A 26,316-nucleotide genomic window follows, 5' to 3' on the forward strand; every position below is an offset into this window, starting at 1 on the left:
TCAATGTAGAAAATTTCTGTTTTTGATGCTTTTATGAATTTTAAGAAAAAAGGGAAAAACCACCTCTCTCTGAAAACTGTTGTTTTCATATGTAGGAGTCTTACCGTCAGATAATGAAGATGAGACCAAAAGACTTAAAAAAGAGGTTAATGGTGAAATTCCGTGGTGAAGAAGGCCTGGATTATGGTGGAGTGGCCCGGTGAGATTTGAATTATTCTACCTTTCTACTACTTATGTTTTAGCCTGGCTCTAATAAGTTATTTTAAAAAGCAAATGTATTTACATCTTAAGATATACAGTCACATCAGTGATGTTAATTTAATCTTTCTGGAGTGGTAGAGACATCAAATGATTGCTGCCCTGACTGCATAAACACTCCCTTTGTAAGAAAAAAACTTAGTGTCATATAGTTAAAGAAGGTTATCAGAAAGTACAAGCCCTTGTCTATTTACTTTTAAAAACTGGACCTTTAAACCTGTGCACATGATTCTTTTGAAGTTTACTTAAACTTAAAACTTGAAGAACTTGCTACTGACTTCAACTTATACTATAGATATAGATATTCCTTAAAAATGAATGTTCAAAAAAAATTGGCTATCTTTTTTTATATCATCTTCATTCCCACATACATTGCTCTCTTCTCTCCTAACCAGTGAACTCACTGTAATAACCTATAATAACAAAAGATATAAAAAGAACGAAAAGGGGGGGAAAGCAATTCAGTAAAATTAACCAACATATGAAGGTCATATGAAAATATATGGACTCCCAAACTTCTGTAAAGAAGTTAGAGGAGGGTATATAATTTTTTAAATCTCTTTTGGGAGGGCATACTTTAATTACAATGTTCAGTTTCGTTCAAATAAATTGCTTTTAGAAGTGTTAGAAGAACCCTGAATTGAATAATCTCATATTTTGATTTGTTTGAATTTTCATGCTCTGGTTTTCTTTGAAATAGTTTATGCTGCAATTTACAAATAGGTCCTTTTCCTTATAACAGAGTTATTGCTGTTATTTCTTTAAATTTATTTAGGGCTTCTAAATTCTCTCCCACAATTGCTCTGAAACTTAAACTGAACTTGATTTTCTTTTTCTTAACTAATAGAGTTGAATTGTTTTTCCAAGTCTCGTTTCTATTATAACTGCCTGTTCATTGTCCTAGAGAAACTGCCTTCTTTTGGACCAAGTTTTACTTGCACTGATCCGCAGTACAAACTGATTTCCTGACAAGAGGCCAATACTTCTTGCCTCCTTCTCTTTCTCCCTCCCTTCCACCCCCCCCCCCATTCTTGATATGAATCTTCTATACATATTTCCACAGTTATCATGCTGCACAAGAAAAATCAGATCAAAAAGGGGGGGAGGGGGGAAACTGAGAAAGTAAACAAAAGCAAGCAAACAAACAAACAAAAAAGGTGAAAATACTATGTTGTGATCCACACTCAATCCCCACAGTTCTTTCTCTGGATGCAAATGACTTTCTCCATCACAAGTCTATTGGAATTGGCCTGAATCACCTGTTGTTGAAAAAAGCCCTGTCCACCCTTTTTGTAGTGGTAAGAAACTGGCAGCTGAGTGGATGCCTATCAGTTGGAGATGGCTGAATAAGTTATGGTATATGAATGTAAGGGAATATTATTGTTCTGGAAGAAATGACCAGCAGGATGATTTCAGAAAGGCCTGGAGAGACTTACATGAATTGATGCTAAGTGAAGTGAGCATAACCAAGAGATCATTATACACGGCAACAACAAGACTATATAATGAGCAATTCTGAGGAACATGACTATTTCCAACAATAAGATGATTGAGGCCAATTCCAGTGATCTTGTGATGAAGAGAGCCTTCTACACCCAGAGAGAGAACTGTGGGAATTGAGTGTGGATCACAACATAACATTTTCACTCTTTTTACACGTGTGGGTCCTTTCTCCTTTTAAAAGATTTCTTTTGGATGCAGACCTAATAGATACTTTTAGATCAAAGGGTATGAACATTTTGATAACCCTTGGGTATATTCACATTTTGCTCTCCAGAATAGTTAACTCATTTCATAACTCCACCAACAATGTATTAATGTCCCAGTTTTCCCACATCCCCTCCATTCATCATTATCTTTTCTTGTCATCTTAGCCAATCTAAGAGATAATATAGTACTTCAGAGTTGTCTTAATTTTCATTTCTCTGATCAATAGTGATTTAGAGCATTTTTTCATATGAGTAGAAATGGTTTCACTTTCTTCATCTGAAAATTGTTCATATTCTTTTATTTATTAATTGGAGAATGGTTTGTATTCGTACAATTTTGAGTCAATTTTTTGTGTTTTAGAAATGAGGCCTTTGACAGACTCCTTGGATATAAAAATTTTTTCTCAGTTTTTTGCTTCCTTCCTAATCTTGTCTGCATTGGTTTTGTTTGTACAAAACCTTTTTAACTTAATATAATCACAATTATCTCTCTTACATTTCATAATGTACTCTGAGTCTATTTTGTCCACAAATTCCTTCCTTCAAATGGCAAATCACTAGTATTTTTGCCAACAAGACCCCAAATAGGGAACTAATGTGTTGGACATGCCTGAAATGACTCAACAAAAACAACCATCACCACATCAACAAACTGAAATATAGAAGGATGACGTGACATGCTGGGCTTACACAGATTGGTTGCAGAGTTGGTATTTGAACTCAAGCTCTTTGGCTTAAAATGCAGTGATCTTTCCTTTTAATCATGGACCCTGTGCTAATAAAAAGAATATATCAGGGGCATCTAGGTGGCTCAGTGGGTAGAGCACCAGCCCTGAAGTCAGGAGTTCAAATCTGGCCTTAAACACTTAACACTTCCTAGCTGTGTGACCTTGAGCTAATTGACTCAGCCAAAAAAAAAACCCACGAATAAATTAAGTGAATCAAAAAAAAAAAAAAAAATTCCTTCCTTCTCCACAGATCTTAGAAGTGGACTATCCTTTATCCTTCTGATTTGCTTATGATATCATCCTTTATGTCTGAATCATGAACCCATTTCAATCTTATCTTAATATAGGGTGTTAGGTATGGTACCACTGCCTAGTTTCTATTATACTGTTTTCCAATTTTCCCAGCAGTTTTTGTCAGTGAGTTCTTATTCCAAAATCTGGGGTCTTTGGGTTTGTCAAACACTAGATTACTGTAGTCATTGATTACTGTGTCTTGCGAACCTAATCTATTTCATCAAACCTACTCTATTTGGCCAGTATCTAATGGTTTTGATGTCTGCTGCTTTATAATACAGATTTAGGTCTGGTACAGCTATCTGCCTTCTTTCTTAACTATTTTTGTCCCTATTCACTAACTGGGTAAAAATTTTTAAGACTTTTGACCTTGAAGTTTTTCCTTCCAAGGTCCTTCCCACCCTGAAACTCTTTCTTGCTTATCATCTTAGTCTCTCTACAGCATAGTTGATGTTCATCTTTACCTTGTCTGTGTCTCTGCTGAAATCCTTCTTTATGCCTTAATCACTTCCTATCTAGACAATTGCAATTCTTTGGCCTTTTGGAAAACAGTTTTATTAAATCCTCAAACTTTGGGGGCAATTCAGACATTTCTATTCAAATCATTTTTTTTCTTTCTCATAAGGAATATTATCAGAATGCTTTCTGATGAGGAGAGTGATTCTGTCCCTTTTAGAAGTAATCATATTCACATATCATTCTGAATGTTCTTTCTGTTCCCTAAAGTTGAACACAGACTTATTTTTTTATGGTGTTTATGATCTTGGACTTATCTTTTTATTGGTATAATAGAAAGTTCCAATTACCTTTGCCCTTTTTCTATTGCCATTGTAGTGACTTCACAGGATCATGGGTTTTAAAGATAGAAGGGATCTTAGAAATCTTATTACAGCCAAATTCTGTCAACTTATGGATGAAGAAACTGGGGTTTCAAGAGCTGAAGTTACCAAGATTACATAGGTAATAAGGTTACATAGGTAATAAGTAAAACAATCACATTTTGTATTCCCACCTCTGTCTCCAAAACCAATCTAACCATACCGTGTCTTATTTATTTGTTTGTTTTATAACTCAAATTGGTGAGAAGTCCTCTAATACATATATTGCTGCTTTTTTGGTCAAGTGTACCTTTCTTTAGGTGTATATTTGTTAGAAAAATATATGACATAGCAGTTGTAGAAAATGACCCATCTTTGTGTCTGTTAGAATATTATGTAGGGAGTGATTTCAGGCACAGGAAAAGCACATTCCTTATCTGAATTTGTGTACTGCTGTTACAGTTTTTGAGCAAGGCTTTTTAAACCTGCCTGTGCCTGCTCTCACTTAATTGCATATGACTGCCAAATTAATCTTGCTGGTGTAGAGAACTCATTCTAATTCTCCAACTCAGAATTCTCTTATGTCTCCCTATTGCTGGTAGTGTCCAATTAATATTTACTGAGTGCCTCCAATGGCCCCTGGACACAATGACAAAACAATGTCCCACTTTTCAAGGAAATTACATTCTTCCATGAAAATACAACATATATTCACCTATATTTATGTATATGTATGTGCATTTTTCCCATGCGTGATTTTAAGGAATGAGTATTGAGAGAATACTGACATAAATTGGGGAATCAGAAAGTGACATTTGACACAAGTTAAGAATTATAGAGACAGAGGGGAGAAGCACATGCCTTCTAGGAATGGGGACAGACTCTGCAAAGGCACAAAATTGGGAGATGGAATATTGTGCACATTAAGCATTAATGAGGCTGATATTTCAGCTGTTATTGTGAAGGGGGTTTATTATATACTTAGTATAAAGTGAGATTGTACAAGATTTTGAAATCTAAGCTGAGTAGGCTGCATTTTTTTCTACAGGCAATAGGGAGTCACCAAAAATACTTAAATAGAAAGGTGACATGTTATTGGCATTAGGAAGATTATTTGAACAGCTCTGTGGAGAAATAGAGATGAAAGAGACTAGAATCCTCTGTGAGTCCAATTGGGAGATTGTTGGAATTGTACAGATAAAAGATGATTGCAGAAACCTGAACTAGAACAGTTTTAGTATGAAAAAAGTACTTATGGGAGACATTATGGGTATAGAATCTGCCTGACTTGGCACCTGAGGATACGGAGTATAGGAATGGCATTGATCACAGAGATAAAGATTCATTCATTAATCAGGTATTTATGAAGTGTCTGCATTTGTGGCTAGGGAAAAGACAAGAAATGTCTTCCACCTTTAAGGAGCAAAGTAAAAACAATACAGAGAAAATTTAATACAGAAAAGGTACAAGGGAAGTTCTGCTTGGATTGAACTCCTCAAAGCAAGGTGCCTCTCCCAGCACAAGTTCATCACCTGAAATTTCCTTATTGTACTGTTTAACTCAACCCTAGAAACTCAACACCTTCCCAGATTTTGGCCTTTTTCCTGCTAATTGCAGGGTTAGAAGATAGAATTCTCAACTTCTCCCAAAATTTTCCTTTATAGAGGGTAAAACCTGGACTTTCTGGCTAATTGTCCGTTTTCTATCTCTAGCCTTGCTTGATTGAGCTTTGTGGAATAAGATGCTCGTATATTGGATTCCACCTGTTATTTCCCTCTTTTTCCAGCTTCCTTTTGTTTGTTGTTTTCCCCCTATTAGATTATAAGCTTCTTGAGCACAGAGATTGGTTTTCTTTCTTTCTTTTTTTTTTTTTTTTAATTTGTAGCTCTAGCAATTGAATCTCAGTTGTTTAATTGAGGTGAGGGCCCTCTAGTGAATGGTGAGGTCTCCTGTAATATGCAATGAACCTCAAAAAGTTGGTTGGGGAGCTTTAAATGATAAACAGAAAAATTTCTATTTTATCATAATGGTAAGGGAGAGAGTGTATTCTCCCTATTGTTACCTGACAAGGAGAGTGATATAATGAAACTTAGGCTTTAGAAATGCCAGTTTGGTAGCTGAATAGTTGATATATTGAAGAGAGAGCAGGGAATGAAGCCATGAAGATTAATTAAGAGGCTATTACAATAACTTAGATTTGAGGAGATTAAGGTCTGAATGAACTAGTATGATAGATGTGTAAAAGGCAAGCAGGAGACATTAGATGACTCTTAAGTTAGAGCCTGGATAACTGAAAAAATAATGGTACTCTCAGTAGACATAGGGAAATTTGGAAGAAGGAGTGGGTTTAGATAAAAAAGATTGAATTCAGTTTCTAGGCATATTGAGTTAAAGTTGCCCATGGCATATCTAGTTGTTATTGCAGACTGGAGCTAAGCACAGCAGTTAGGCTGAATATAAAAATCTAGAAATCATTTACATAAAAATAATTAAAACTCTAAGAAATCATAAACAATGACCAAGAAAAAAGAGGATGCCAGACAGAATGTGGGGGACACCTATAGTTAAGGGGATAAAACATAAATGTTGATCCACCAAAGGAAACTAAGGAATGTTCTGATCAGAGCAGTAAGTAGAATAATAATTGCTAATAATAATAGAACAATAATAGAACTACATAACAATTATAGATAATATAGAATAATATAATTATAGAATAATAATAGCTGACACTAATATAGAATCATTGTGCTAAATGATCTTCACGAGAAACTTAGGAGGTAGATGCTATTATTATCATCCCTGTTTTACACTTGAGAAAAATGAGCCCAAGGTATATCTTTCTCTCTCCTCCTCTTTTTTTCCCTCTCCCCCTCCTCCTTTCCCCTCTAAGGACTATATTTGAATTCAAGTCTTCTTGACTCTAGGCCCAGCATCTGTCATATTACCTAAATCCCTCTCTACTAGAGTGTAGAAAATTTACAGGGTGCTAATTGAATGTACTCCTTCAGCAGCACATGTTTCTTAGCATCTACTTAGCCCTTTTTCCCCTTTTCACCCCAAACTACTAACTGCACCTGCATTTCAGGTCACTTCTTTCTAGGTTCTATTCTGCTCATTGACAGCCTCTTTAGAGTATTCCCAGAAATTCTGCCATCAGGCCCTTTTGTCCTGGGATCAGAGATCTTCATTACTATTCCAAAGTTGAATTGGTCTTTAAAAATAGATTTAAGTATACTTTTGTCACTATTTGCTGTAGGCTGCATTTTGTGGCACTTGGCCTGAGCACCGCAATTGCTAAATGCTCAAGTTCCAGCCAAACCTTTCATTTGTTGAAGAAAAATATATTAATATTATACTATTCATCTTTTTTTATAATTTTTTATTTAATAATTACTTTATATTGACACTCGTTTCTGTTCCGATTTTTTTTTCCCCTCCCTCCCTCCACCCCCTCCCCTAGATGGCAAGCAGTCCTTTATATGTTGGATATGTTGCAGTATATCCTAGATACAATATATGTTTGCAGAACCGAACAGTTCTCTTGTTGCTTAGGGAGAATTGGATTCAGAAGGTATAAATAACCCGGGAAGAAAAACAAAAATGCAGATAGTTTACATTCGTTTCCCAGTGTTCTTTCTTTGGGTGTAGCTGCTTTTGTCCGTCATTTATCAATTGAAACTCAGGTCTCTTTGTCAAAGAAATCCACTTCCATCAAAATATGTCCTCATACAACATCGTTGTCGAAGTGTATAATGATCTCCTGGTTCTGCTCATTTCACTTAACATCAGTTCATGTAAGTCTCGCCAGTCCTCTCTGTATTCATCCTGCTGGTCATTTCTTACAGAACAATAATATTCCATAACATTCATATACCACAATTTACCCAGCCATTCTCCAATTGATGGGCATCCATTCATTTTCCAGTTTCTAGCCACTACAAACAGGGCTGCTACAAACATTTTGGCACATACAGGTCCCTTTCCCTTTTTTAGTATTTCTTTGGGATATAAGCCCAATAGAAACACTGCTGGATCAAAGGGTATGCACAATTTGATAATTTTTTGGGCATAATTCCAGATTGCTCTCCAGAATGGTTGGATTCGTTCACAACTCCACCAACAATGCATTAGTGTCCCAGTTTTCCCGCATCTCCTCCAACATTCATTAGTATGGCAGAAATTAGGCATGGACCCACACTTAACACCATATACCAAGATAAGATCAAAATGGGTCTATGACCTAGGCATAAAGAACGAGATTATAAATAAATTAGAGGAACATAGAATAGTTTATCTCTCAGACTTGTGGAGGAGAAAGAAATTTGTGACCAAAGATGAACTAGAGACCATTACTGATCACAGAATAGAAAATTTCGATTACATCAAATTAAAAAGTCTTTGTACAAATAAAACTAATGCAAACAAGATTAGAAGGGAAGCAACAAACTGGGAAAACATTTTCACAGTTAAAGGTTCTGATAAAGGCCTCATTTCCAAAATAAATAGAGAACTGACTCAAATTTATAAGAAATCAAGCCATTCTCCAATTGATAAATAGTCAAAGGATATGAACAGACAATTTTCAGAGGATGAGATTGAAACTATTACCACTCATATGAAAGAGTGTTCCAAATCATTATTGATCAGAGAAATGCAAATTAAGACAACTCTGAGATACCACTACACACCTGTCAGATTGGCTAAGATGACAGGAAAAAAAAAAATAATGATGTATACTATTCATCTTAAACAGAAATCTGCCATAAATAATTTTATTATTAATTTAACATTCTAAATCCAAGTATTTCTAATTGAGACAAAGAAATGTCCAAACTGACTAAAAATCTGCCCCATAATGCCCTCTAATTAAAGCCCAAGAGCTGAAGCAATATTTATAGGAACCTTGATTGAAGAAAAGGCCATGATTTTTTTTTTTTAAGTAAGTTTGCTTATTAACCTTAATCCATTTTCCTGGAGTTTTAATTTTTGTTCTTGATCTTGTTACACACTTTCCTGAAGAGCAAAGTCTATAAAGGATTTTAGGCTAGACAGATATTTCATTATATCTTCAATTGAATTGTAAAGCAGGTTTTTTATATGTTCCCACACATTAAGTAAATGTTTATTAAGCTATTATGTGCTGGGTCCAAAACAAAAACAAAAAATCCCCAAACCCAAAATAGCCTGTAACTTTAAGGATACTACATTCTATTGGAGGAAAAAACATGTACACAGAAAATGAAATTGAAAATAAATAAAATGTAATTTCTGATGTGTTGATAATAGCAAGTGGTAAAATCGAGATACATTTCCTACAGGAGGTAACAGAAGAGTTGAAGGAAGCTAGGGATCCCATGGAACAATGGTGAAGAAGAGGCATTCATTCCAGTCTTGAGTAACAGCCTATATAAAAATAGTCAGGAAATGGAATGTCAGATACAGGGAATTACAAATTGACCAATTTAGCTCAAATGTAGATTATGTGAGAGAAAGTAACACTAAGCATGGAAAGGTAGATTAGAAACAGATTGTGGAAAGCTTTAAAGCCAGTAGATGAGTTCTATCCTAGAAGCAATATAGTCACTGAGTTTCTTGAGCACAGGGAATAACATGATTCTATATGTGATATGAATATGATTAGTTTAAATATATTTCCATATTTGCATTGTTGTATAGGAAAAAATTACTCTAAAGGGGGAAAAAACATGAGAAAGAATAAATAAACAAAAGGATGAAAATGCCTTGCTTTCTCTCCCCTCCCCCCCCAGGCAATTGGGGTTAAGTGACTTGCCCAGGGTCACACAGCTAGGAAGTGTCTGAGGCCAGATTTGAACTCTGATCCTCCCGACTTCAAGGCTGGTACTCTACTACACCAACTAAGCTACACCTGAAAATGCCATGCTTCGATCTACATTTAATTCAGTTTTTTCTCTGGATGTGATTGGCATTTTCCATACCAAGTCTATTGTAAGTACCTTGAATCACTGCATTGCTGAGAAGAGCCAAGTCCTTCACAGTTATCATTAGATAACTTCTTGATAGTAAAATATCTTGTGTATTTTTTGTTTTTGCTGATCACAAACTGTATTTAGGTGTTATAAGCCATTTATTTCAGCTGTTTCTTCAATTTCTTTTGGTCCCTAGGCATTAGTACTGTTCTAGGTTTCTTTTTGTTATTGCTTTTGTCTTTTTGGAGTGGAGGAGATGGATGGGGAAAGTTGAATAGCTTGTCAAAATGGACAGAATCGTAGATCTGGAATAAGAAATACACAAGTTCAAATCCTGCTTCAAAATTTAATTTTGTATTCCCAGACAAGTTGAAAAAGATCAGTTTAGCTGCTGTGTAAAAGTTGGTTTGTTGAGGAAGAAAGACCAATTATGTTATTATTATAACAGCCAGACAAGAAGTAATAACAACCTGAACCCAGGCTTTGAGTGTATAAAGAAAGAAAAAGAGTTTAGGAAAAAGGGAATAGATTCATGATTCATGTTGTGTAGGGAGACTTATAAGACTTAGCAATGATTGGATATGAGAAATGAAGGAGATACTGCAATATGAACCTGAGTGATTGGTATGATGACATTCTGGTATTCCTTCAGTATTAGGGTTTGAAATAAGATATAGAGCATAAACATGAATTGATGTAGAATGAAGCTGAACCAGGAGAATAATTTGAATAATAATAGCATTCCATTGTAAAGAAAAGCAAGTTTAAAAAGGGCCCTGATTAATGCAATCTGCTACAGGAGTTTTGGGTTTTGTTTGGTTTTTTCCCCACAGTGGGAAACAGGTGAGATGAGGTATGGAGGATGAGGTATTTCAGAAAAAAGAAAAGAGTTATTGAAGCATTTTTTAAGTGCAGAAAAGTAGGACAAACTAGTAGGAAAACTTTGAAAGATGCACATTGAATTTATTATGCATTTCAAAGAAAGACAACATGTAATAGAAATTTATCATTTCCCTCTTTTATTTCTGGTGTGTGGGGGTGTGTGTGCTTGTGCACACATATGCTCATTTGGTGTTAGTCTCATTTTAAAAAGAGTAAAGATTTATGTTTTGAACACATTGAGTTAAAGATGCTTGCATGTCTTCCATCTAGAAATGTCCAGCAAGCAACTAGCTATCCTTAGTATTATTCTTTTTCCCAATCCCATTTTGCTTCTTGTCCTCTCAAACCAAATGCATTTATATGACTTACCACTCTTTAAAGACTTATTGTGCCAACAACCTTGGCAGGTAGGTTTTTTTTTTTTTTTTTTTTTTAGCAGAACCATTTTAAATTAAGGAGGCCTGATTATGTGATTTGCCTAGAGTTACAGTCAGTAAAAGTCTGAAGCTAAATTTGAATTCAAGTCTTCCTGACTTTGGGCCCAGCATTCTGTCTACTGAGTTCTCTAACTATCAAGGGGTCAATCAGTAAACATTTATTAAATGCCTTTTATGTGCTAGTCACTGTGCTAAAAGCTAGCAGTAAAGAAAGAGGCATCCCCTTAAGATAGTACTTGGTCTTAAGTAGAGAGCTAATAAGCAAAGAAATACATACAGACAAGCTATCTACAGGATAAATAGGAAATAATTAACAAAGAGGAGGCAATAGAATTTAAGTGAAGTTTAGGAAGGTTTCCTTTAGAAGATGGAATTTTAGATGGGAAGCCAAGTAGGAGGGAGCCAATAGATGGAAATGAGGAGGAAGAGCATTCCTGGTCTGAGGAACAGCCAGAGAAAATTTCTGGAGCTGAGAGTTGGAGTGTCTTGTTCTTGGAACAGCCCGGAGGTTAGGATCACTGAATAGAAAAGTACAAGCTGGGAGTAAGGTATTAGAGGACTAGAAGGGGCTAGATCATGATGGGCTCTGAGCACCAAGCAGAGCATTTGGTATTTCATATTTGAGGCAATGAGGAGCCATTGGAATTTATTGAGGGGTGGGGTGGGCTTGGGGAGGGAGTAGAATTAATAGACATTTTTTTTTTTTTTTTAACGAAAATCACTTTGGTGGCTGAATGGAAAATGGATTGGAGCGGGAAAAAGCTTGAGATAGGCAGGTCCATGAGTAGACTATGCAATAGTCCAGATGTTGGATGATGGGGGTCTACACTAGAGTGGTGGTAATATCTGAGAAGCCTGAGGAATTGGTAGTTTTCTCTTTGGTAATAGAGAAGATGGGAATGGGGGAGAGTTTAGGGAGAAAGATGATGTGTTGTGTTTTGGTTGGACATGTTAACTTTAAGGTGTCTATTGGGTGTCCAGTTCAAGATGCTTAAAAGGTGGAAATGTAATTGAATATCAGCACAGAGGATAGGTAGATTTAAGAATTTGTCAGGATAGAGTGGATAATTAAATCCATGGGAACTGATGAGATCACCAAGTAATTTAGAGAAAGAAGAGCAGAGAGCCTAGCACAGAGCCCTGTGGGACACCTACTGTGAAAGGGCATGATTTGGATGAAGAATCAACCAAGGACACTGAGGAGTGATTGGGTAGGGAGAAGGAGAACCAGGAGAGAGTGGGGGTAACCTGAAAATCTTGGAGAGAGGAGGGTGATCAGCATTCAAAAAGGCTGCAGAGAGGGTAGAGAGTGAGGATTAAGAAAAGGCCATTGGATTCAGTGATTGGGATCATTGGTAACTTTGGAGAGTGGTTTCAGTGGAATGATGAAGTTAAAAGCCATATTGTTTGGAGTTAAGAAGAAATGAAAGGAGGGAAAGTGGAGGCACTTAATGTAAATGGGCTTTTCAGGGAGTTTAGCTACAAAGGGCAGAAGAGATACAACATGATAGTGGGGATTGAAGGTCAAGTGAGGGCTTTATGAGGCTCAGAAAGATAAGAACATGTTTGTAGGCAGTAGGGAAAAAAACCATTGTTGGGGGGATGGGAGGAGGAGGAGGTTGAAAAGTGTTAGAATGCAGATGCCAGAAGGAGGCAGTTTGTTGGAGAGACAGAATAAGATGAAATTATTTGTTCAGTTACGATGATTTGCTTTAAGAAGCATTATATTATAAGGCGACCTCTTTCAATGAGATAAGGATTAAGAGAGTGGCGGAAGGCATATGAGTGATAGGAGATGAGTCTGAGTGAGGCTTGACAGAGTAGTCATTGGAAATCATAAGGAAGTTTCGGACTTAGGAAGAGGACAGTATAGAGTTATAAACTTGGTCCATCAGAGGATCAAGATGGGGGAAAGATGAGAGAGTAGCTACATGTGATACAGACAAAAAGTTGGCTTTTGTCAGCGAAAGCAGTGGGATAGATTTAAAAGCCAGTGGTTTATGGTCAGGTAAGGGGATTTCAGAATTCTTGAATATGGAGGTGGTATGTTGTAGGTGGTAGCAAGATTAAAGATAAGACCATTTTTGTGTGAGACCTAGGCAGAGTAAAGGAGTAGGTCATGGGAATTGAGTAGGTAGTGTTGAAGGTATTTTAACCACTGACTGTTTAACTACTCTTGTTTGAGGCAGAGTCGATATGTATGTTGAAGTCCCTTAGTGTGGAAGCAGGGAGTAGGAGAAGAGAGAATTGTGAGCCAGGAGAAAGAGACTTACCTGAGCATCTTAAGACAACAGCTACCAAGATTTTGATTGAGTGATAGAGATGAATAGCTTGAATCTTAAATGAGGAGAAGTAACTGAATGATGGAGGTAGGAAAAGAAATTGGAAGTGGCAGTAGAAATAAAGAGAGCTCCAACTTCCCTGCCTTGACCAGTGAACTAAAGGGAATGAGTGAAGGTATGGTCAGTACTGGAGAGAGTAGCCGAAAAAGCTATCATCAAGCAGAGAATCAAATTTCAATGATAGCTAGTAGATAGGAGTTGGGGAGAAAGAAAGTTTGTTGCATATGGAATAGGCATTCTAAAAGACACGGTAGGAATGGGCAACATTTGCTTGAACTTCAGGGTGGAAGGTGCGGGGAGATGGGAATAAGAAATCAGTTGCTGAGAGATGGGAAATAGACATTGGATGATAACTTACAAAAATTCAGTGTCACTGGGACATGTCATATATCGCCATATGTGAAAATATTTATTATTATTGAGTAGAAGGTTCTACTCTTTTCCCAGAGAATGCTGGAGATCAGGCTGGAAAGAAGTACAGCATGATTTGGGAGACCCTGTTTCAATACTCCTCTTCCCTCTGAAATGGCACAGCAGAAGAATTAAGTCCCACACCTTCCACTCTGAAATTATACTCTTTTTTTTTTAAATACTTATAAATAGTATTTTTTTCCAATTACATATAAAGATTGTTTTCAACATTTGTTTTATGTAAGATTTTGAGTTCCAAATTTTTTTCCCTCCTTTCTCTCCTCAAAACAGCAAGCAATCTAATATAGGTTATACATGTGCAGTCATGTTAAATATATTTCCATTTTAGTCATGTTGCGAAAGAAGAACCAAAACAAAAGGGAGAAAGCAAAAAAAGTGAAAATAGCATGCTTCTTCCATTTCCATTCAGACTTCATAGTTTTTTCTCTGAATGTGGATAGCATTTTTTTACCATGAGCCTTTTGGAATTGTCTTAGATCATTATAATATTGAGAAGAGCTAACTCTCTAATAGTTGATCTTTGCAGAGTATTGCTGTTACTGTTTATAATGTTCTCCTGATTCTCCTCATTTCACTCAGCATCAGTTCATGTAGAAGCTTTCGTCTTTATCCTCAAGGGACAGATAGAGCAAGGAATGAAAAATCTGAGGTCAAGGGGAAGGTTGCTTTGGGACAGATGGAAATTCTTCTGCTGCAAAACCTCTTTTCATGGCACATACAGCAAGAAAGGGAGCTATGTGTTCTCCCTTCTCTTTTTTTTTTTTTAAAGCAGCAACATTCTTTCTATTTCACTTTTTATTTTATTTTATTTTTAATATTTTATTTTATAATAACTTTATATTGACAGAATCCATGCCAGGGTAATTTTTTTTTTTTACAACATTATCCCTTGCACTCGCTTCCGTTCCGATTTTTCCCCTCCCTCCCTCCATCCCCTCCCCTAGATGGCAAGCAGTCCTATATATGTTAAATATGTTGCAGTATATCCTAGATACAATATATGTGTGCAGAACCGAGCAGTTCTCTTGTTGCACAGGGAGAATTGGATTCAGAAGGTAAAAAACAACTCAGAAAGAAAAACAAAAATGCAGATAGTTCACATTCATTTCCCAGTGTTCTTTCTTTGGGTGTAGCTGCTTCTGTCCATCATTTATCAATTGAAATTGGATCTTTGTCAAAGAAATCCACTTCCATCAGAATACATCCTCATACAATATCATTGTCGAAGTGTAAAGTGATCTCCTGGTTGTGCTCATTTCACTTAGCATCAGTTCATGTAAGTCTCTCCAAGCTTCTCTGTATTCATCCTGCTGGTCATTTCTTACAGAACAATAATATTCCATAACATTCATATACCACAATTTACCCAGCCATTCTCCAGTTGATGGGCATCCATTCAATTTCCAGTTTCTAGCCACTACAAACAGGGTTTAGCACATACAGGTCCCTTTCCCTTCTTTAGTATTTCTTTGGGATATAAGCCCAATAGAAACACTGCTGGATCAAAGGGTATGCACAATTTGGTAACTTTTTGGGCATAATTCCAGATTGCTCTCCAGAATGGTTGGATTCGTTCACAACTCCACCAACAATGCATCAGTGTCCCAGTTTTCCCGCATCCCCTCCAACATTCATCATTATTTTTTCCTGTCATCTTAGTCAATCTGACAGGTGTTTAGTGGTATCTCAGAGTTGTCTTAATTTGCATTTCTCTGATCAATAATGATTTGGAACACTCTTTCATATGAGTGGTAATAGTTTCAATTTCATCCTCTGAAAATTGTCTGTTCATATCCTTTGACCATTTATCAATTGGAGAATGGCTTGATTTCTTATAAATTTGAGTCAGTTCTCTATATATTTTGGAAATGAGGCCTTTATCAAAACCTTTAACTGTGAAGATGTTTTCCCAGTTTGTTGCTTCCCTTCTAATCTTGTTTGCATTAGTTTTGTTTGTACAAAGGCTTTTTAATTTGATGTAATCAAAATTTTCTATTTTGTGATCGGTAATAGTCTCTAGTTCATCTTTGGTCACAAATTTCTTTCTCCTCCACAAGTCTGAGAGATAAACTATCCTATGTTCCTCCAATTTATTTATAATCTCGTTCTTTATGCCTAAGTCATGGACCCATTTTGATCTTATCTTGGTATATGGTATATGGGTCCATGCCTAATTTCTGCCATACTAATTTCCAGTTATCCCAGTAGTTTTTATCGAATAATGAATTCTTATCCCAAAAGTTAGGATCTTTGGATTTGTCAAACACTAGATAGCTATTGTTGACTATTCTGTCTTGTGAACCTAACCTTTTCCACTGATCAACTAATCTATTTCTTAGCCAATACCAAATGGTTTTGGTGACTGCTGCTTTATAATATAATTTTAGATCAGGTACAGCTAGGCCACCTTCATTTGATTTTTTTTTTCATTAATTCCCTTGAGAGTCTCAACTTTTTATTGTTTCATATGAATTTTGTTGTTCTTTTTTCTAGATCATTAAAATATTTTCTTGGAAGTCTGATTGGTATAGCACTAAATAAATAGATTAGTTTAGGGGGAGTATTGTCATCTTTATTATATTCACTCGGCCTATCCAAGAGCACTTAATATTTTTCCAATTATTTAAGTCTGACTTTATTTGTGTGGAAACTTTTTTGTAATTTTGTTCATATAATTCCTGACTTTCCTTTGGTAGATAGATTCCCAAATATTTTATGCTATCAACAGTTATTCTGAATGGAATTTCTCTTTGTATCTCTTGCTGTTGGATTTTGTTGGTGATGTATAAAAATGCTGAGGATTTATGGGGATTTATTTTGTATCCAGCTACTTTGCTAAAATTGTGAATTATTTCTAATAGCTTTTTAGTAGAATCCCTGGGGTTCTCTAGGTATACCATCATATCATCTGCAAAGAGTGATAGTTTGGTTTCCTCATTGCCTACTCTAATTCCTTTAATATCTTTCTCGACTCTTATTGCAGAGGCTAGTGTTTCTAATACGATATTGAATAATAATGGTGATAGTGGGCAACCTTGCTTCACTCCAGATCTTACTGGGAAGGATTCCAGTTTTTCCCCATTGCATAAGATGCTTACTGATGGTTTTAAATAGATGCTCCTGACTATTTTAAGGAAAAGTCCATTTATTCCTATGCTCTCAAGTGTTTTTATTAGGAATAGATGTTGAATTTTATCAAATGCTTTTTCTGCATCTATTGAGATGATCATATTTTTTTTTTTTTTGGTTGGTTATTGGTATAGTCAATTATGCTAATAGTTTTCCTAATATTGAACCAGCCCTGCATTCCTGGTATAAATCCTACTCGGTCATAGTGTATTATCCTGGGGATGATTTTCTGTAATCTTTTTGCTAATATTTTATTTAAGATTTTAGCATTAATATTCATTAGGGAGATTGGTCTATAATTTTCTTTCTCTGTTTTCAACCTACCTGGTCTCCCTTCTCTTTTTAACCTGAGACTAGAGTAGCAGCTGTTTCTACTTACTGAAATCCTTTTATTTTTCCAGGTTCTAATTGGATGCCAGCTTTTCTACCTCAGTCATAAATGATCTTTCTCTGTATTGTATAGCACTTAATTTATTACTTATCCAACACTTGTCATTACCGACTTTTGATTTAGTGGGGGAGACAGGCAGTTTGGATTAGCAGTTTCATTAAAATAGGGAACTACCTCCACTGATGCAGATAGCAGCACATTTTTCATGCATAATCTTTGACAGTTGTATGGAACACTGGGAAGTTAAGCAACATGCTTATGATCACATAGCCAGTTTGTGTCAGAGGCAGGATTTTGAACTCTGGCCATCTTTCTAGCCATCCTTTTATCCACTGCACCATTTTGTAGTATGATGTTTCACGTTGATTCTGTAGCTCCAAAGTAGATTGCTAGATTTATGAAGGCAGAGCCTCTTGTGTATCCTCCTATCTCTCCTACCACATAACATGGTGCTTTGATCACTAAGTGCTTATTGAATTTCAAAATGTCCTCCTGTTTGCAACTACCAGATATCTTTTTAAAGTAAGCATACTTTAATAGGAGCAAGCTCCTAAACAGTTTCATTTTACAGAAAAGGAAGTGTTTTTTAAATCCTTGAACTAAATAAATATATAAAGTAGTAGTCATGTAGATTAAAAACTCAGGCACTTGCAACTATTTCAAAAATGAATTGTAGATTGAAATACTCTTTTATCCCTAGGGAGTGGCTCTATTTACTGTGCCATGAAATGCTGAATCCATATTATGGACTTTTCCAGTATTCTACAGATAATATTTACATGCTGCAAATCAATCCAGACTCTTCAATCAACCCTGTAAGTATTAATGAATATAATGCTGATTAGTTTAATTGGCAGAATTTTTGAGAGCTGACTCTTACTATCCAATTAAATTTTGAATTTAGCCAATAAATAACTTGCTCAAAGGTCATGTTAAATAAAAAAGCATTGAAAATTTAAGTAAAGACTGGTTCAGGCTCAGAAACTTGGATCATTTTGTACTCCTGAGGTTCTTAGTAAATGGAATCTGCAGGTGTTTTTTTATACTGACTTATTCTATGTGATATTTTCTATAGTTATTTGAGAGAATGCAGGCTAATGATTATTATTTTCATCAAAGATGTTATACTTTCTAGGTTCATAAAAAAGGATATAGAATATCTATATTCCTATACTTATTACTATAAATACTAGTGATATCTGGATATGGTAAATGTGGAGCAGTACCTATCACTTTTAAGTCAAGGTTTTATTTAAGTTTTACCTGAAGGATTCCCCTGATAGGACTCAAGTGATCATAATAAACTGACTGAAGTATACAAAATCTAAACCAAAATTTGGAATTTGTTGGAAGTTTTGGTTAATTTAAGATTATTGTTTCAACCATCTTCTTGGGTTTACTAAATTAGGTTTGGGATTTTTATTCCTTTGATTGATTTTCTCACTTCTCTCCCCCATAAAAACATCTGGGGAATAGGGAAAAGAGTAATTTGTGTTAAACATAATCTTATAATTAATAATATAATTTGACATAATTTTATAAGGTATGCTTTATTATTCTCCATAATTTAATTATATTTGCATATAAAAGGACAAATGAGGAATATCAAATTTTTTTTTGATTATAGGCAGCCCTATCTTCTTCCCAGCCTGGAGACTACAAACCACAAGATGTCAGCATTTAGCCAGTCATTCTTCTTATCAATTCTTGCTCTTTGGTGTCCCCTACAGGATCATTTGTCTTATTTTCACTTTGTTGGTCGGATAATGGGTCTGGCTGTGTTCCATGGACACTACATCAATGGAGGTTTCACAGTTCCTTTCTACAAACAGCTGCTGGGGAAACCCATTCAGCTATCGGATTTGGAATCAGTTGACCCAGAACTACATAAAAGCTTAGTTTGGATTTTGTAAGTAACCGCCTCATTCACACAACTGGTTAATATTGGATCTGTGATTAAAATTCAGACCTCCTGATCCCCCATGTCTATAGTTCTTTCCATAATACCTACCTTGTGAGACTCCATGAAAAATAAGTACCAACTTGTTTCCTATTATAATATTTCATAGTATTCTGCACACATGCTTACTGAGGAGGTTGTTTTCTCCTTTTCCCCCTGATTCTGTCATTTACAATTAAGTTTTATAGTAGTAAAGACCCTAACTAATATGTACTTTTGGCTTTGACAGAGAGAATGACATCACTCCTGTGTTGGATCATACTTTCTGCGTAGAACATAATGCTTTTGGGCGGATTCTTCAACATGAGCTCAAACCAAATGGTAGAAATGTTCCTGTTACAGAGGAGAACAAGAAAGAATATGTCCGGTAATACCCACAGGATCCTCAGTAGCAGCCACAGATATATGTTGGGCACCTAATGGGTGCACGAAACTGTATGAATCCCTGTTTACAAAGTTTAACTTAGGTTTGGTTCCTATCCTCAAGAAGCTTACAATATCATGGAACAAACCCAGACTCTAGCTGAAGTCTGACTGCCCCTCATACTCCTATTTCCATAGAATCATGTTTACCAGAAGAGACCTCAAGAGGTCCTGGGACCCGGCACCCTGTGGTTGCTGACTATGATAGCCATACCTAATAAGGCTCTAAAGTGAATAAACATACTATGTCCCAGGGAAAGGGAAGACGTGATGACCCTATGCTGAAGTGGGAAAAAGTTTTACTAGTGGCTAGTTAGTTGTTATGCACAGGCAAAGAGGATAAGGCAGATTTTGTCCTAGCAATGTCTTACTGGAAGGCGAACTTTCCAGGGGTAACCACACTCACCACAATCACACTACAGTTTCCAGTGTGACTGTGAACCCCTTAGTCACAGGCAGGTTATTAGAGAATAACCCAAGACAAAGAACCACATGCTCTACTGGATCCAAATCTGTATAGCAGCCTGTTTTTCTGCCTCTTACTCAAGGTAAATCATTATATAAACATCTATCATTTTAGAGGGACTTAGGGAAATTTTTTTTTTTTTGAAGATCATTTCTCTTTTCTTAAACTGTAGATTGAATGCATATTTTTTATCTTGATTCTAAGCTTTATTTTTATATAAATGAACTTGGAAGTATCAGAGCAAAGCATGGCAATCATTAAAATCAAGTTAGTTTTCTGGTAGTGCAGTTCTGTTTAAGCATGTGGAAGTGTGTAGGTGTGAGTTGGTGTACTTGAAATTTGAAAGTTTAGTTAGTTATTACCAAGCTTTTTTGGTGGATGGGGGGAGATTGGAAAGGCTTACGGTAGTGTATCTACCTATAGTGCTTGCTTTTATCAATTCAGACATGACATGTCAAGATTTCTTTAACTGTCAATAGAGGAGGGGAAAAATCATTCCTTCCTATACTGTTTTGTACTGCTTCTGTTTCAGGTTGTATGTAAATTGGAGGTTTATGAGAGGAATCGAAGCTCAGTTCCTAGCACTTCAAAAAGGATTTAATGAACTCATCCCTCAACACTTACTAAAACCTTTTGATCAGAAGGAGCTTGAGGTATGTACATTATCTCTAGTCAGAGTAATGAGCCAAGTCTTGACATTAAAGAGCCCATGGAACTAGGTTGGCATTTCATTATCTTCTTTGTGCTTTGTTTTTCATTTTGTTTTGTTTTCTAGTGAATGTATTTGTTTTTAATATACATTGCTTTATGTGAATTATGTTGGGAAAGAAAAATCAGAGCAAATGGGGAAAACCATGGGAGAGAGGAAAAAAAAGAAGTGAACGTGACATGTGTTGAAAACGTCCAGTTTTCTTAGTTCTTTTTCTGGGTGCAAATGGCATTTTCCGTCCAAAGTCTATTGGGATTGTTTTGGAACACTGAACTTCTGAGAAGAACCAAATCTTTCGTAGTTGATCATCGCACATTCTTGCTATTTTTGTGTACAGTGTATTCCTGGTTCTGCTTGTTTCATTTGTTCACATGAACATCAGTTCATGTAAATCTTTCCAGGCTTTTCTAAAATCAGCTTGTTCATCATTTTTTATAGAACAATAATAATATTCCATTACCGTCATATAACACAATTTGTTCAGCCATTCTCCAATTGATGGGCATCCATTCAGTTTCCAGTTCCTTGCCACTACAAAGAGGGCTGCCACAAACATTTTTACACATGTGGGTCCCTTTCCCTCCTTTAAGATCTCTTTGGGATATAAGCCCAGTAGAGACACTGCTGGGTCAAAAGTTATGCACAGTGTAATAGCCCTCTGGGTATAGTTCCAAATTGCTCTCCAGAATGGTTGTATATTTCACTACTCCACCAATAATGCATCAGTGTCCCAGTTTTCCCACATCCCCTCCAATAGTTATCATTTTTTCCTGTCATCTTAGCCAATCTGAGAGATGTGAGATGATACCTCAGAATTGTTATCTTCTTTGTTTTGATTGAATCAAATAAGTATAACAACTATGCTCCTTTTGGGTTTTCCTTTTAAAATTGTGACAGTGATGTCATATACCACTGCTACAGGAACCAAAGGAGGGTATGGATGGTGAAATCTATGCAGATGATACAAGATCAGCCATGAATGAAGGCAGTGAATTTAGGCCAACAATCTGTCCAAATAATTTTAAGTAATTCATTTGTTTTAATTATAAAGACCTGTAGCATTGAAAAATCTTAAGACCTTTTCTCTTTATAGGATTACGGTTACTCTCATAGTCAAAAAAACCATTTTCTTCCTTACCAAATTCTTTCACTGCACTTTAAACCATAAAATGTGAAAATGGAGTAGTGGCTTTTACATTAGAAATATTTGGGTGGGGGCAGCCAGGTGATGCAGTGGATAGAGCACCAGCCTGAAGTCAAGAGGACCTGAGTTCAAATGTGACCTCAGACACATAACACTTCCTAGCTGTGTGACCCTGGCAAGTCACATAACCCCAATTGCCTCAGGAAAAAAGAAAAGAAATATTTGGGTGGCATTAAACAGTTACCCTTAAGTCTTTTTTGCTTCAAGAAAACGAGGCATTTTGTAGTATCTTGAGCCATAACTATGGTGAAATAATAATAAATGAGCAAACTTTTCTATATATATTAAGGAGTAAGATTTAATTTTCTTGAACCCCACCTCATTCTTTCAACAGCTTTTTTTTTTTTGGCCAATATCCCAATTGCATCATGTAGGCCACATTTACTATTTCACTATAATTGCTACATAAACACAATCAGTTTTCTTCCTTACATATATATTATTTCCCACTGAGTCTTTGTGTCTCCAGTACACTACTACATTGTTTCTTGGTAAAACTGTCTGGTATTCCTTGGGTATGGATCATAGATAGAGGCAAGTTCTTAAGAAGGAAGAAACTTCAAAGCAGCAAGTTAGCAGGTGACATTCTCTCTTCCCTCCAAAAAAATGTTTTCTTCTACTATGGCCAGTAGACACTCTTTAAGTACATCCTGCTATCTGGTATTGCCCAATTTCCTCTGACAACTTGCAGAATTTGGAATGCTAATTTTTGTTTATTGTTGCATTTTTATTCCTTATTCTTTCAGAAGCTCCAACTCCCACCTTAAGGTCTCTTCAGAAAAACATTCTCTATGATAAAAATACAGAATATATGCAAGCGTGTCTCTCTTTGGTTTCTCACTGGGAATAATTCAGTATCCACAAGCCCTTACTAATTATTAATAATGAATATACTTTACAATTCATGTAATGCAATGAATTTTGCTGATTTGTAGTAATAATACTTTTTAATAATAACATTTCTATTGAGAAGACTTTAAAGTGTGCAAGTCAGTAACTTGTTCCCTTTCCTCATTTGTGATAATAATTTCCATATCTTTTCCATTTTCCTTTACTTCTTCCTTGAAGTCCATCTGTGTTTTTCTTTTCACTCCTTATCCTCTGTTATACTGAGCTCCTCTTCCCATTCTTCAGTATTCTGACCATTTCTACCTTGATCTTCTATAAGCATTTCAAACTCACTCTATTTTCCTTTTCCCAGTGCCATATTTAGTTATATGGTGATTTCAGGTCAGCTGTGCTCACTCTTATAGCATACTGGGCCTAGAGCATATTTCCATTTCACTAAAATTAACCTTTCCAAAATAGATGGATTATGGTGATGTGTGATAGGTACAGAATTTATTTGTAGCCTTTTTGCTGTTTAAATCAGTTCATTTTGTATTTATTTTGACCATTTATTTTCAGTTCCACATTTTAAAAAATATTTCTTTTATAAATTTGATTAACTTCAACAAATATGATTATTTTCATATGCTGATAGGAAAGGACTTATACATGAAACAGCTAATCTATTGAATATAGCATTTTAAAGTATGTATTAAATGTAATACAGTAATAATAATATTGTTATGTTTGTGACCCCTTTGAATTTCTTTTTTCTGTATTTTAAAAATGTCCATCTTTCCTTCCATCCCTTCTTACAATGTATGGGTACACACATGCACGCACACACACACAAACACCCCTCTACCAAAAATAAGACCCTTCCTTTGTTACAAGTATAGTCAAGGGAGCTAGATGGCTTTGAGGATTGATCACCACACCTAGACTTGGGAAGACCTGAGTCCAAATCTTAGTCACTTACTAACTTTATGACCCTGGTCAAATCATTTCACCCTATTTGCTTCAGTTTCCTCATCTATAAAATGAACTAGAGATAGAAATGGCAAACCACTCTGGTAATTTTGCCAAGAAAATCACAAATGGGGTTATGAAGAATTGGACATGACAACAACAGAATGAGGCAAAATGATTTTTTGCTTGAAAATATACATCTCATTGTGCACATACAGAAACCGACTTTATCATCAGTCTTCCAGAGTCATGACTGGTCATTGTAATTCTGCATTTGCTAAGTCTTTATGACATGCAAGCTCTGAGTTGGTACAAGGTATAGATCAGACATAATTGCTGTCTCACGAAGCTTATAGTCCTTATGTAGATAATTGTATGGTATTAGAAAGGCACAGAACAAAATGATGTGATATGAGATCTGGGCAGCAGTGAGAATCAGGATGCTTCATGGAGGAACTGGCATTTGGGAGCAAAATTCTTGGCTAGAGCATTTCATTTGGGGATAAAGTTCATTTCTCTGGGTATCTCTTAGCTACAACACATCAGTTTACTTTTGGTCTTTAAAGTAATTCTCCTTTTAATACCTTTACAGCTCATAATAGGAGGCCTGGATAAAATAGACCTGAATGATTGGAAGTCAAATACCCGTCTCAAGCACTGCATGGCAGATAGCAATATCGTAAAGTGGTTCTGGCAGGCAGTAGAGACTTTTGACGAAGAAAGAAGAGCCAGGTTGTTGCAATTTGTGACTGGTTCAACACGAGTTCCTCTCCAAGGCTTCAAGGCTTTGCAAGGTGACTGATGTGTGGGCTGGGGTCAGATGAGTCATTTATCAGTTCAGTCACTTTTTCTTTAAGTCAGTGACATGAAGGGCTGGAATCTGTATTTATTTTATGAACTATCTTTTTTCAACTTAATATAGGTTTTGCTATTAATAAATGGCTAATACTACTATGTACTAGACTGTTACCTGCTGTCTATTTAGTACTTGATGTGTACAAAGCATTCAGCTGTCAGATCAGAATGGTGACCAAATGGAGGAATATTCCCATCAAATCAAGAAGGGAGACTATTCCTGGTGATAGAACTACAAAGGCATGTAGACTGTGAAAGTTTCAGAGGTGAAGTCCATTCCTTGGTTTCCATATAGATTTCTATAACATTAGAGGTAGAAGGGACCTTAGAAATCATTTAGTCCAACATTTTTGCACAAGGTAACAGAGATGTTATGCCTCAAAGTTGTTTCACAGCAATGAGAACTTGTCTACTGATTCCTATTCTGTTGTTCTATTCATTATGCCATTTGGCACATGGTTTATCCTGTTTTCAGAGGAAGTCCGCACCTGTATTTTATAATCAAATTGTTACTCAAAAATTCATGATGAGAGGGATCAAAAATCCTTTTAAAAAAAAAAAAAAGATCCTTTCTTATTGGCTTACTGGACTTGTTCTTTAAGTTTATATAAGCTTTAAGGTCAGTGATATCTCTTTAAGTGCAATTGAGTTAATCAGAAAAGGTTTCAAAATTGTAAGTGACACTTTTGGAATACATTTTCCTAATGTTTAAGGTACAAGTGGAAATGTCATTAGTAGTAAAGGAGAGGAAATTAATGAATATAAATTGTATATAAATTGTACCTTTATCAGTAGTCATAACAACATGTAATTATTGATTTATTATTACCTACCTACCTACACACTAATGTATTACAGAGCCTCATCTTAGGCAACTAGTAAAACCTTCTCAAAAAGCAAATCATTCATCTTAATCAAGCTCCAACATTGATCTAAGATGCCTCACTTAACTGTACTACAGCTTCTTTATAGAAAACTCCCAAATTTATATATCCCACCTTCATTTTTTTTCCTGATTCAATCCTGTATTTCTAACTTTCTAATAGACATCTCTTCCTCAATATCCTATAAACATGTAATATAACCAATATGGAATTTCCCCCAAAACTTTCCTGTTTTTTCTGTTGATGACATTATCATACTCCATCTATGCTTTTAACCAGAGAATCATCTTTGCTCTTTCTGTCTTCCTTAATCCTCATATCTAGACAGTCACACGTATTAGATATACATGTACCAGGAGCCAGAGAAAGACAAGACCAATTTCCTAGATGATTTGTTTGCATATGATTGTGGCAAAGAAGACAGATTTAATCTCACTAACTTTGTGTATTTACCCTTTTTTCTTTAAAAAAAAAAAAAAAAAAAAAAAAGCTTTTCCCATGATCACAGTTCTTTATGCTAACCTCACATACTAGCAGTCCAGGCCATGTTAAATCTGCCAAAATTGATGGTAATGTTTATCAACTTGAGGAAGAACATGTCAAGAAATCAAAACCACTTGATCCAAGTATAAAGTAATTCATTGGAA

At 35.7% G+C, this 26,316-nt stretch overlaps 1 protein-coding gene across 2 annotated transcripts in view; it reads left to right on the forward strand.

Annotated features, from left to right (window-relative positions):
• The window catches only part of SMURF1 (SMAD specific E3 ubiquitin protein ligase 1), a 109,184-nt gene that overhangs the window by 76,220 nt on the left and 6,648 nt on the right, over positions 1–26,316 (forward strand). For both annotated transcript variants that reach the window (XM_051999874.1, XM_051999865.1), the window contains exons 11-16: positions 96–199; positions 18,072–18,186; positions 19,102–19,280; positions 19,561–19,698; positions 20,753–20,873; positions 24,523–24,724. In XM_051999874.1, the coding sequence (XP_051855834.1) occupies positions 96–199; positions 18,072–18,186; positions 19,102–19,280; positions 19,561–19,698; positions 20,753–20,873; positions 24,523–24,724 (859 nt within the window). The remainder of the gene's footprint in view (positions 1–95; positions 200–18,071; positions 18,187–19,101; positions 19,281–19,560; positions 19,699–20,752; positions 20,874–24,522; positions 24,725–26,316) is intronic.

The sequence above is a fragment of the Antechinus flavipes genome, chromosome 1 (assembly GCF_016432865.1).
Source record: "Antechinus flavipes isolate AdamAnt ecotype Samford, QLD, Australia chromosome 1, AdamAnt_v2, whole genome shotgun sequence".
NCBI classification, from domain to species: domain Eukaryota; kingdom Metazoa; phylum Chordata; class Mammalia; order Dasyuromorphia; family Dasyuridae; genus Antechinus; species Antechinus flavipes.